We start from the raw sequence: 12,671 nt of genomic DNA on the forward strand, positions 1-12,671 counted from the left end.
TTGGAGGGGTATGAAAGTGTAGCTTCTCAAAGAGTAATTAATGTCTGTAAAGATGTGGGACCTTAAATTTAAGAAATAATGAAAACTCTTCCTGAAATCAATATTATACTATATGTTCATTAACTAGAATTCAAACAGAAATTTGGAAGAAAAAAAAATACTGAAGATTGTGAATACTGAAAAAGGAACACTACGTTTCAACCCAGGATTTTATATCATCTGACTTCATCTGATTTAGTTTATTTAGTTTATACAACTGAAGATAATTTCTAACCACATTTCCTGGTATTTACATTACGAAAGCCTGAGTATTTTTCACAGTGTCTTAGAACCATCTTACAAAGGTTCTTACAAACAAAAGTGCAAGCCTCTTGAGGTCGTCTGAGATCTCATGGGACTTTTCATAATGGGAGGGTGTTAATCCCCAATGCCCTGGCCTATTTCCAATATGGATCATTAGTTTCTGCTTACCTAAATTCCTATTACCATTCCAACTGGCTCAGATACTTGTCACTTCCTGTCTTGAACCACAGTCTGTGTACTAATTATTAAATAGGCAAAGTGAAATGGCTTCTTTGGGTGCCTAAACACCACCCAAAACATTTCATACAGGGGCACCTGGGTGGTACAATTCAAGAGTTGAGCATTCAACTCTTGGTTTTGGCTCAGCTCATGATCTCGGGGTCCTGGGACTGAGTCCCAGGTAAGACTCTGCATTCATCAGGGAGTCTGACTGAGATTCTCTCTCCTTCTCCCTCTGCCCCTCCTGCCTATGTGCTCTCTCTATCTAAAATAAATAAATAAATCTTTAAAAAATTTTTTTCATATTCCTTGAGGATTAGTAAAACAGTAGTTTAAGCCAACTCTATTTAACTGTTAGTTTAAAATTTTTTACTATCAATTTATATGACACACGGAATGTTCTGATTTTAACTTCACACAGAATTCCCAGGTTTTATCTATGTCAACAGACTTTGTCAATGATGAGCTTAAGTGCTAACAAGGCTATGAAACTACAATTAAGGTTTTATTTCACACCATGTTAGTAACCAAACCTGAGCAAGCACAAGGATAAAACATAGCTAAACGGACCCAGTTCACCACTCCCTGTCCCTATCATCCACACGCACACACACATTTTCCTTCACTCTCTCCAACACACATACACAAACACAATATACACATGCTTCCCTAAATCTGTATATATGCATATGTACGTGTATGCATACTACATATTTATTTCTATATATACACATTATCTCAATCAGACACACCCACGATTCATAAAGATCAAAACAGAAGAACAGTATATCTTTCTTCACAAAAATAGGTTCTACAGATCCTTGGGAATATCAAAACAAAGACAGAGAGGTCCAAATCCCTCATTCAAAAATTTCAAAATCCAAAAATTTCTGAAAACCACAGTTTTAAATAACTTATTTAGTGGTAAAACCTGAAATGAAGATAATTATAGCCCTCATTTATTCCACTCAATGTGCATGTCAATATGTTTCAACTCAGAAATACTGATTTATTTGATTATAAGGTTTTACCATAGATTCCTCTAGGGGACATTACATAATACATAGTATATACTGCTAATTTAGTTTTTAAATTTCAAGAAATTCTGGATTCTTTTTTTTTTTTTCCTAAAGATTCCATTTATTTATTTGACACAGAGAGAGAGAGAGATCATGAGTAGGCAGAGAGGCAGGCAGCAAGAGAGGGAGAAGCAGGCTCCCCGCTGAGCAGACAGCCCGATGTGGGGCTCGAACCCAGGACCTTGAGATCATGATCCGAGCTGAAGGCAGAGGCCTTAACCCACTGAGCCACCCAGGCGCCCCAAGAAATTCTGGATTCTAAAGCAAATCTAATTTTAAGGTTCGGGGCTAAGTAGCTGTGGAGTAATATTTTTATTTTTATATATTTTTTAAGCTTTTATTTATTTATTTATTTGAGAGAAAGAGAGAGCACCATGTGCACATGCATGTGAGGAAGAGGGAGAGGAAGGGCGGGGGAGGGAGTCTCAAGCAGACTCTGTACTGAGTGCAGAGACTGATGTGGGGCTCGATCTCAAGACCCTGAGAAAATGACCTGAGCCAAACCCAAGAGTTGAAGACTTAAATGAGCCAGTCAGGCACTCCAAGAAATACATTTATATTTAAAAATATGGTTTACTTTATATCATTATCTGCTTCTCCTCTACAGTTTTCATTAATTCCAATCTTCCATAAATTCTAAAGGAAGGAAGAGAAGAAGATAGGGAGCCACAATAATGTTCAGGTTTTTAACTCCTCTCTTTAATGCTTATTAATCTTCCTTTTGCCAAGGAAGGATTACCTTGGACTACAGGCAGCAATAGTAGCCAAAGGGTGACTAGGAGACACAGAAGTAACAGAAGAGGGCTGAATACATTTTAAAGTTCACAGAAAATATTCAAGCCAGGAATCTTGAATCCTAAGAATTTCCCATATTCTTAATGTTACTATTATTTCTAATATTAACTTTGCATTAATAACAATGGTTTATTTTGACTCTGTTCAACTTCAAATATGTCATTTGACCTTCATACTCTGTAGTCATCCTATAGTCACTGTATATAACCCATCTGTAGAACTGTTACCTATTTTAATCCCAACTATCTAAACCCTACAACTCTTCTAATACCTACCCCAAAGATAATTCAGAAGGCATATCTACAGTAAGAAAACCAGATGATGTATTTTAAGATAGAATATAAAAAAAATTTTCCATTAGCAGTTACCTTGGAATTAAATGATACTGCTTACCTCTCAGATAAGATATGTTTTGAATTAAATCACTAGTCAAGGAGATTCCATTTCATCTGTTTTCTACATAGAATGCACTCTTCTTCCTTGAAACATTAAGTATGTTCTATATAATTAAGATGTAGATATAGGGTTTCCTTTCCTTAAACTGTAGTAAAACTTAAAAGCAATAATGTGATTTAATATTTACTGAAATTAATTCTGCAAATTTGTCTGAAATTAACAACTTGGCTACTTCATCACAAAAGTAAATGAAGCAGATACTATGTTATTGCAAAGCAAAGCAGCTCCTGAAATTCAACAGGCTAATTACTGATTTTATGGAAATCTATAGTTATACTAGATGTAGTCACCATAAAAATCAATAGAAATTTTGAATTTACCTATATTCTTTAAAGCATAAGGATTCTAAACATTGTATATAGCTTTTTAAATACATTAGACATATAAAATGTGATCACCTAAATTAAATTTAATCTAGTGATATCAACCAAGAAGCTTAAAATTTTTCATTATTCAGTATAATCATGCTTTACTTTTATTCTTTTTACTTTTCAAGCAGCTCCATGGACTTATATATGTCCCGCTCACCACTGTATCTCCAAAGTCTATATGAGTGTCTGGAGCTTAGTAGATGTGCAATATTCACTTAATAAATTTACATCTAAATTTAGAATTTGTTTTATATATACATGTATAACTTTCTGTAAAAAAAAAATCTACTATTTGAAGCTTATTATTTCAGCAAACTGTGATGAGTTTAGTATCTTATCAAATGACTTATATAAGTTCATGTTGTTAGTTGAATCACCATTGGGCCTGATTACTGAAAATACAGAGAAAGATGAAAACTTGCAGCTCTCAACATAAATAAATCCATTAAAGTGATGACCCTGTCATAGCCTAATCTTCCACAAATACCAAAAACCAAACTCTAGTTTTGAGTACTAAGAATTTAGGTAACTCAATAATTTATTAAACACTTATCTACTTTGTGGCCAGTATTATGCTAGGCATCCCAAATACATATGCAAATAATATCTATCTTCCAGAAAAGCACAAATGTGAGAGAGGAGAGGCACATGAGTAAATAACCAAAGATGACTGGCAGGATGAAAAAAATCTTACGGGGGGAAAAAAAAAAAAAGACTGAAATTAGAGGTCAGATGACAACTGATCTGGTAACACAGGAATGTGGAGTAGGATGTGGGTGTTGAGAAACTGCTAAGCCTAAGGTGTCAGAGAAAGGCATTATGAACAGAGGGCACAGCATGAGTAAAGGTACAGAGGAATACACACACACGTATACACACACGTATATACACAAATAGGAGAAAGATAATAAAAACATTCTAAAAGACAAAATAACAAACTATTTTGCTATGGACATCCCTTTTTATAAAACATTCTTACAAAAGAATTTAACAAAAAAAATTTTAACCTAATTTATTCTCTTCAGAATCTAAAATTCTAGGACTAATGTAAAATTTATAAATAGTCCCAAAAAAGTAACTCAATCTATTTTCTAAAATAAATAGAACAGATCTTACATCATTTCCTTTGATGTTTAAGCTCAAGTCAAAACCACATGAGCAATAGCTTAAAATCCTTACCTTTCATTTTTATCACTCTCATGAACCTCATGTCATGTCACTTATTCTAAAACTCACGAATTTCAGTTCTTTCACAGCTATTAACCTTGTCTCTTCAAAGAGGACCGTAATTTCCTTAAAGGCAAAAAAAGTTTCCTAATAGTCTTTGAATATCCACAAATCGAGAAAAACAGTAAATGTTCAATTAAATATTTACTGACTACATGTTTATTGAGATTGCGATTTTTAGCATTTCAAAGCACATGCTATTTTAAAATATACTTGACATTATACAGACTTGCAGCTTTTCATTTTAGTTGACCACACTGTCTAAGAAAACCAGAAAACAGTGGAAGTTAGTCTTTTAAGAATTTTTAATTTGTGGGGCGCCTGGGTGGCTCAGTGGGTTATGCCTCTGCCTTCAGCTCAGGTCATGATCCCAGGGTCCTGGGATGGAGCCCGTCATCCGGCTCTCTGCTCAGCAGAAGCTGGCTTCCTCCTCTCTCTCTGCCTGCCTCTCTGCCTATTTGTGATCTCTGTCTGTCAAATAAATAAATAAAATCTTTTTTTTAAAAAAAAGAATTTTTAATTTGCATCCTATCATTATAACTGGACATCCCGTTTGATTATAACCTTGTCCTTCACAGATAATTCTATTAGTCAACCAGCTTAACTTAGAGCAAACAAAGGAGAGACCCTAACAGTAAGGTTTGCAACCTGTAGTTTATACACTAAGCCAACACTGTAAATAAAATAATGCAACATTGAAGTTTAAATGTTTTTATGCTTCCCAATTCTCCCACCACCATGAAAAACTAAAGAAAAACGTAAGATAAAAAGAGTCTTAACTTTTCTGTAGGAAGGCACAAACAGAAGACACCCAAAATATCTACTGAAGGAGTAAATAAATAAAACTGGAATTAAAAATGCACTTAGACTGTGCAGAAAATAAACGACACTTCAAAAATATTTGGCAGAGAAAAGTATACTTGGTGAGAATCAGCAATAAAAGGAACTATTCTTTTTGTGACTGACAGATAAATGTATTAATTGTAAAGGTGATTATGCTTAGAATATTGGGTAGTAATCCATGAATACATCTGTGTATTTTTAAAAAAGGAACAGGTTGAGGTAAACATCGCTAAGAATGTGTGTGAAATAATACACAGTACTATAAACTTGAAAAATATAAAACTAAGGATATTTCCCTAGAAGGAAGAGAATGAATTCATTTACTAAAAGGCTTTGATTATAGTATTATGTATGCTTTGCTTCTAGAAATAAAAATATTCCTAGAAACTGTCTATAAAGTGATTTTAATAGAAAAAGTTCTCATTAATTTTAATAACAATTTTTAAATATTACAAGACAATTTAAAAGACAACGAAAAGGGCAAAAGATTAAAAATAATGAACAAAAGCTGTGGCAAAAGTATTAAAGCAATAAGACATTCTGTGAATATGGAAGCTTTCTGATGATTATTTAGACTTTTACTCTTGGAGTACATTATGAGAATTTCATTCTAATCTTTCCTTTCTATCAATGGCTCCAAACCAAGTCCACTCTTCAAAAGAAAAAAAAAAAAATTTAAGCTTTGAGCTTCTTGAGCAGTTTATTTCAACTGATTATTTATAAAATAGCCCCAGCTATAGTTGGCTACACTTGAAGTCTTGATTTGTTTTGTCTTTATTATCCTTTTAAAATTCTTAATGATAAAGAAACTAGGATCTACCATTTAAGAGGTTAAAAAAAAAAAAAGGTATCTTTAAAAAAGGATTACATAGTTTTCGCAATAATAGAACCATGAGCTTCTGAAAACATAGCCAGTGTCCATTTCCACTCAATTTATACCATGATCTATCTACAGAAGGAATATCTTACACATAGATGAAACTGACCTGGGCCTACACAGCTAGCTAGCTTTTTCATTTTCCAGCAAGCCAGACTGTTGGTATATAATTACTACCTCAGAAGCAGTAAAGTCTGTTCTTTTAAGCGGCTATCTCATAAACACTAGGAAGCTTCAATTTTGTTTCAGATGCTACAGAATGTATAATACCTGACTTCAAAATACATGAGCCAACTTTTATTTTTATTAAACTAGTCATCTCTGATTCCTCTACATTGTTATTTCTGAAACCTCAACAAGTCCCAAAGTGTTTGACTTAAAAGGTAGCTGAAATCAAAGGTACAGAAAACTCAGCTTGATCCTAAAAACTAGACCAAGAGTTCTGTACTTCATCATGGAATCATGAATTGCATCCAACAGCTGTTCTACTCACCGGCTATTTTAAACCATTTAATATGATCTGTACCAAGACTAATTCTTTTCTAAATAAGCATGTCAACACTTATCCCAAAACTATGCTATTCTTCAAAATTGTCTCCTTGAAAAGCTTAATACTTATTTAACTTATGTTGCCACTTTTCAAATAATTTCAGAACTTTCTTTTCAGAAAGCTCCATCGCAGAAAATTTACTAACCACATAAAGACATCACTCTCATTACTGTGTAAACACTGGCTTAGTACTCTTGACCTGGATTTTTCAGCTTTCCTTCCTTCAGCTCCTCTATTCCCATGTTTCCTTAAATCGAATCCCCCGCCTTTTTCTTTCTTTTGTACTTTTAAATTAACATTGAGAATTTATAGGGTGGAAGTGAACCTTTAAGAGACCCAGGGGTATGGACGGTGGAACGACAAACAAACAAACAAACAAAAACAGATCTGGAAGTAGACAATCATTTTTAGGCTTCTTACTTGCTAGGACCATGGGTAAAAATGTGTTAAAGGCCATGAATATTTTTTAGAAAAATATTAAGTTGTATAATACCCAAACTTCCTCCCGAAAAAAAAAATATGTTCCAAGCCAACAGTTTCCAAGTTAACACTCAGGGGGATTAGAAGAGAGATGTTTCCAAAATGTTACCTGAAATCAGTATTTTCTGAGTTCTGCCCATCTGGAGATTAACTTGTATATTACCTTCTTTCCCTCCAACACATTCTATATATATATATATATATATATTTTTTTTTTTAAGATTTTATTTATTTATTTGACAGAGAGAGATCACAGTAGGCAGAGAGGCAGGCAGAGAGAGAGGAAGGGAAGCAGGCCCCCTACTGAGCAGAGAGCCTGATGAGGGACTCGATCCCAGGACCCTGACCCAGGACCCTGAGATCATGACCTGAGCCGAGGGCAGCGGCTTAACCCACTGAGCCACCCAGGCGCCCACATTCTATATTTCTTATCACTCTGCTCATCACACCCTGCACTAAGATTAACTTTCTCCACAACAGTGCTCTAACTTGAAGGCAGCCTAAACTACTAAAGAATATCCAAATACAAATGAAGAATGTTCAATAAATATTTCCAAAATTGGAATTTGGTGGAAGGGCTAACAAATCCCAAGAATTTCTGGTAGACAAGGCAACCTCCCAAAATAGCTGCTATTAGCACAGGTGACCTTTTTATCCCCTATTTTCTAAAATGAAAGCATATTTTTAAGGATGGTTGGGGGTCAATAACCAAAATAGAGGAGGGCAACTTGAGCTAGGTAATCCATTTAAATCATGGATCTGAAGAAAAATATGTATTTCTTAAGAAAACAGCTAAAAGCTCATTTTCAATAAATAAAAATTAAAACTACTTAATTTGGTAAGATTAAGTTGGATGGGCCTTTGTTTTGTTCTTATAATGCTACTTTTATTTTATTTATTTTTTTTAAGATTTTATTTATTTGATAGAGAGAGATCACAAGTAGGCAGAGAGGCAAGAGGTGGGGCAGGGGGTGGGGGGGAAGCAGGTTCCCCGTTGAGCAGAGAGCCCAATTTAGGACTCGATCCCAGGACCCTGGGATCATGACCTGAGCTGAAGGCAAAGGCTTTAACCCACTGAGCCACCCAGGCACCCCTGTTCTTATAATGCTGTTTTTATAACTTGAAAAATCAAGGTCCTTTTTAAAACCTCAATATATTAATGTTTTATGTAAGTAAATATAAACTCTTTCCAAGCCATTTTCTCTCCTTACCAGCTAATGGGCAATTAATTAATTGTATACACGCAGATTCACTTCTGATTGCTTTATCTCAATAAAGAGATTCAAATTCAGTTATTTAAGTAAGACATACTTAGAAAATGAGGTACCTAAAGATTGTTTAAAAATACATATGAGACGAAGTAGATAACCAAACAGGTGCAGAGGTTTTTGAAATTCAGTCTTAGGAAAGAATATTAAAACCAGGCCTTACAAATAAGACTCCTATGTTTGATATACAGAAGGGAATTTAGATTTAAACAGGATATTCTGATGTAAGAGAACTCAGCTATGCTCCTACCTTGAGTTTTGAAAAGCACAGTAAGGAATCAGAAATAATCACGAAATAAGTGTGAAGATCTTCCAAAGTCTCTTCCTTGCTCACACATGCAAATCTGTCTCTATGCCCATAATGAGAAAGGAGTTGACATCAATTATTTTTGAGTCATAAAATCAGAAAGGTGGTAAACAGCTGAATGATGGAGAAGACATGAACCACTCAATTTGCCTGGGACAAAAATATCATCTGTCACCGTACAATGCTATTACAATACTACTGACTGTATTTCTTATGCTGTACCTTCTCTCCATGTGACTTATTCATTCCAAAACTGGAAGCCTCTATCTCCTGTTCCCTTTCATTCACTTGCCCATTCCTCCAACACCCTGCCCTCTAGCAACCTGTTCTCTGTATTTAAGGTCTGCTTTTGTTTTGTTTTTGCTTATTTATTCACTTGTTTTGTTTTTTAGATTCCACATGTAAGTGAAATCATAATGGTATTTGTCTTTCCCTGTCTGACTTACTTCACTTAGCATAATATACTTCAGGTCCATGCATGTTATTGCAAATGGCAAGAGCTCATTGTTTTTTTATGGCCAAATAGTATTCCTCTGTGTGTGTGTGTGTGTGTGTATGTGCGTGCGCGTGCGCATGAAAAATATACCACATCCTTTTTATCCATTCATCTATCAATGGATACTTAGATTGCTTCCATATCCTGGCAGTTGCAAAGCTGCAGTAAACATAGGAATACTTACATCCAATTGCTCCACATCCTCAGGAACACGTAGAATGATCATTTGTTATTGTTATTGTTATTAATTTAGCCACTCTAATCAATGTGCAATGTTATCTCATTGTGGTGTTAATTTGTATTTCTCTGATAACAATGTTAATGACATTGAGCATATTTACAAGTGTTGTTGGTCATTCGTGAATCTTCTTTGATGGAGATATCCCCTTTGATCCTTTACCTTTTTCTCTGAGCTGTCTTTTTTTTTTTTAGTTCTTTCTTATAAGTCCTTTTTGAAATATAATATTGTGCAAATTCAAAATTCAAAACCTTTACAAAGTAAAAGGAACAGTGCTAAGAATTTTGGTGGATAATCTCTATTACCATCAAGTGACAACATAATGAAGTAGAAATATATAAACATTTTTGGTTGGTCCCTTCCCAGTCATATACTTTCTTATTCTCATTCCTCCAGCTATTTCATATGACTATTTGATGCGTTTTCTCAGGTGCATTCTGCTTCCTAAAAATACTTCCAAATATACTCACATCATAAGTCAGAGTCTATCTCCTCTATCTTTCCCCATTTCTCAGGAATGCATAGTTCACAATAAGTAATACTTACTGAACGACTTACGTATTAAATGAATTAATTAAAAAGAATTTTGCTTGGGGGCTCAGAATAGTCAATAGAGAGGTATTTTAAATAAAATCAACAGAAAATCAAAGTAATAAAACCCTGACATACACAAAAGGTGATTCTGTAAGAATTTCAAACAATATTATGAGTAAATACTACTATGCTTTCAATAATTTTTATAGTACAGCAGCTTCTGATCCTGAACACTCATTTTAGGAATATAAGCCATGAGAAAGTAAATCAAACTGCCACCACTGAACACAAGAAGCAGAAGCAGGAGTCAAAAAACACAAGATAACAGTAAAAAAACCAATGACCTAATAAGCAAAATGTCAGCAAACTAAAACCGAATATTCTTTGGAGAATTATTAATAGATTAAGAATTCAACGGAAAACCCATGTTCTAAAGCGCCTAGATTATACTGTCCAGTATAGTAGATACCAGGTATATGTGCCTGTTTATACATACATTTTAAATAATTAAAATTCAAAATTCAGTTCCTCAATTTAACTAGCCACATTTCAAATGCTTACTAGCCGTACTTGACAGCACAGATAGAAAAAAAACATTTCATCACTGCAGAAATTCTATCAAGACAGTGCTGGTCTGGGTTATTCATCAGGCCCAACTGAAGAGCTCTAATGGAGTTTTATTCTCATTCAGATTTTTTTCTTATAAGAAATAGAGCATTTTACTTTAGTATTTTATTAGTCTTACTCAATACTCTAAAAAAGTATTTATATCATACGCGTATACTATCCCCTAGGAGGTAACCGAAACATTGAATTAAGCTTTATCATTCCCTTGCTATCTGAAAATAATTTTACCAAATGTTTCCCTAAAAATGTAGTGTTTTATTTTGCCCACTTAATTTTATATAAGGAGAATCATACTTTTTCTTTACACCACTTGCTCTTTTCACTATTTCCACTTACTCTGAAGTTTATGCTCTTCTATCTAAATAACTCTGCTATTTGATACATAACACTACAAAGAGCTCAGTTTCATTCAGAAAAGCTAGACCTAAATCAATGAAATCACCACCTATATATCAAAGCTCTGTAAGTTAGAAACAGAAGGCTAAAGATTCCAAATGATTCCCTATAAAACAAATGAATGTTTTCTCATATACATTTAACTGCTCATAAACAGAGAAAAACTTTCTTGTGCATCAAAGACAGATCTTAGTTGCTACACATAAATATATCTTTTCTGTTCTCTTTTTAATTCAAGAGTAGTGGTTATCAAAGTAGGTTTCCTCAACTAGCAGCATCAGATCACAGGGGAACTTGTTAGAAAGACAAATCCTCTGACCCAACCCAAACCCAGTGAATCAAAAACTCTGGGGATGGGGTCAATCAGTATTTGTTTTAACAAGCCCTCTAGGTGATTCTGATGTGTGCCAAAGTTTAAGAACCTCTAGAGAAGTATCTCAACAATCAGTATAGGCAAGATGTTAAACACATGTGCAAATTTCTAACAATTAACCAACAAACTCAGTTACTAAAAATCGATTATCCTTTTTCCATTTGCTGAATTTTATAAACTTCATCTTACTCTAAAATATTATATTCAAAATAACTTAATTGGCCAATTACTCACAGAAAACAAGAAAGTCACCATCTTAAATAAATATATACTTATAGTTTACTTTCTCTCCGTCTCCTTCTCTCCCCCACCCCTCTCTCTATATATATACAGTCTTTGTTCTAAGACTTTCTAATTTTTTTAATTAGCCATTTTCTAATTATGGTCTCTCTCTTTTTTAAACCATTTTTCCCACATGCACCTTGGCCAGTTACCTTTCTTTGGCAAATACCATCTATCTGTCCTTTATTTCTAAATAGGGAGATTTTTTTTTCCTTGACAACTTTTTAAAGGCTATGTATAAATTAAGACTCTCAACCCATTGTTATATACTGCAAATTCTTTACCAAATGTGTAGTTTGCCTTTATACATCATTTTAACTTAGATTTATACACAAAGTTTGGCTTTTTTAAATTAAAAATATTCTAGCATATAAAGATAAAATAATATAAAATTTATGTAGCCACTGCCCAGATGTTAACATCTTACCATATTCATTTCAGACTTTAAGACAGAATATTGCAGATGACAGAATTTTTTAGAGTAAAATCTTTTCATATTTTTCCTTTGAGTTTTTTTTTTCTAAGATTTTATCTATTTATGTGAGTGAGTGAGAGAGAGACAGCACAAAGGCAGAGGGAGGGAGAAGCAGACTCCCTGCTAAGCTGGGAGCCCAATGTGGGATTCGATCTCAGAACGCAGGGATCATGACCTGAGCCGAAGGCAGATGCTTAAATGACTGAGCCACCAGGCACCCTGAGTTTTTCTTTTTTAGGTTTAGTTCTTTCTTACTCTGAAATCAGACCAATAGTCAAATTTATTTGTCAGAAAGTTTAACATCTGGAAAATTTCAAAAATATATAAAAAGTTTTTAAGTATTATCAATTTGTGTCCTACCTTGCTTCACATCTGTACCATGGGTCAAAAAACGTTCCATAAAACGCCACACGTATTTCAGGTTTTTGTAGGCCCATGGATCTCTGTTCCAATCACTCAATTCTGCCTCTATATC

At 34.1% G+C, this 12,671-nt stretch overlaps 1 protein-coding gene across 3 annotated transcripts in view; it reads right to left on the bottom strand.

Moving 5' to 3' along the window:
* TCF12 (transcription factor 12) overlaps positions 1 to 12,671 on the bottom strand; it is a 389,433-nt gene that overhangs the window by 312,178 nt on the left and 64,584 nt on the right. The window contains exon 1 of one of the 3 annotated variants that reach the window (XM_044231898.1): positions 12,557 to 12,658. The exons of the other annotated variants lie outside the window; for them this stretch is intronic. Coding sequence (XP_044087833.1) covers positions 12,557 to 12,596 — 40 coding nt within the window. The 5' untranslated portion in view covers positions 12,597 to 12,658. Of the gene's footprint in view, positions 1 to 12,556; positions 12,659 to 12,671 lie in introns of those variants that run through there. 3 annotated transcript variants of the gene reach the window in all.

Source organism: Neovison vison, chromosome 13 (assembly GCF_020171115.1).
Source record: "Neovison vison isolate M4711 chromosome 13, ASM_NN_V1, whole genome shotgun sequence".
Taxonomy (NCBI): domain Eukaryota; kingdom Metazoa; phylum Chordata; class Mammalia; order Carnivora; family Mustelidae; genus Neogale; species Neogale vison.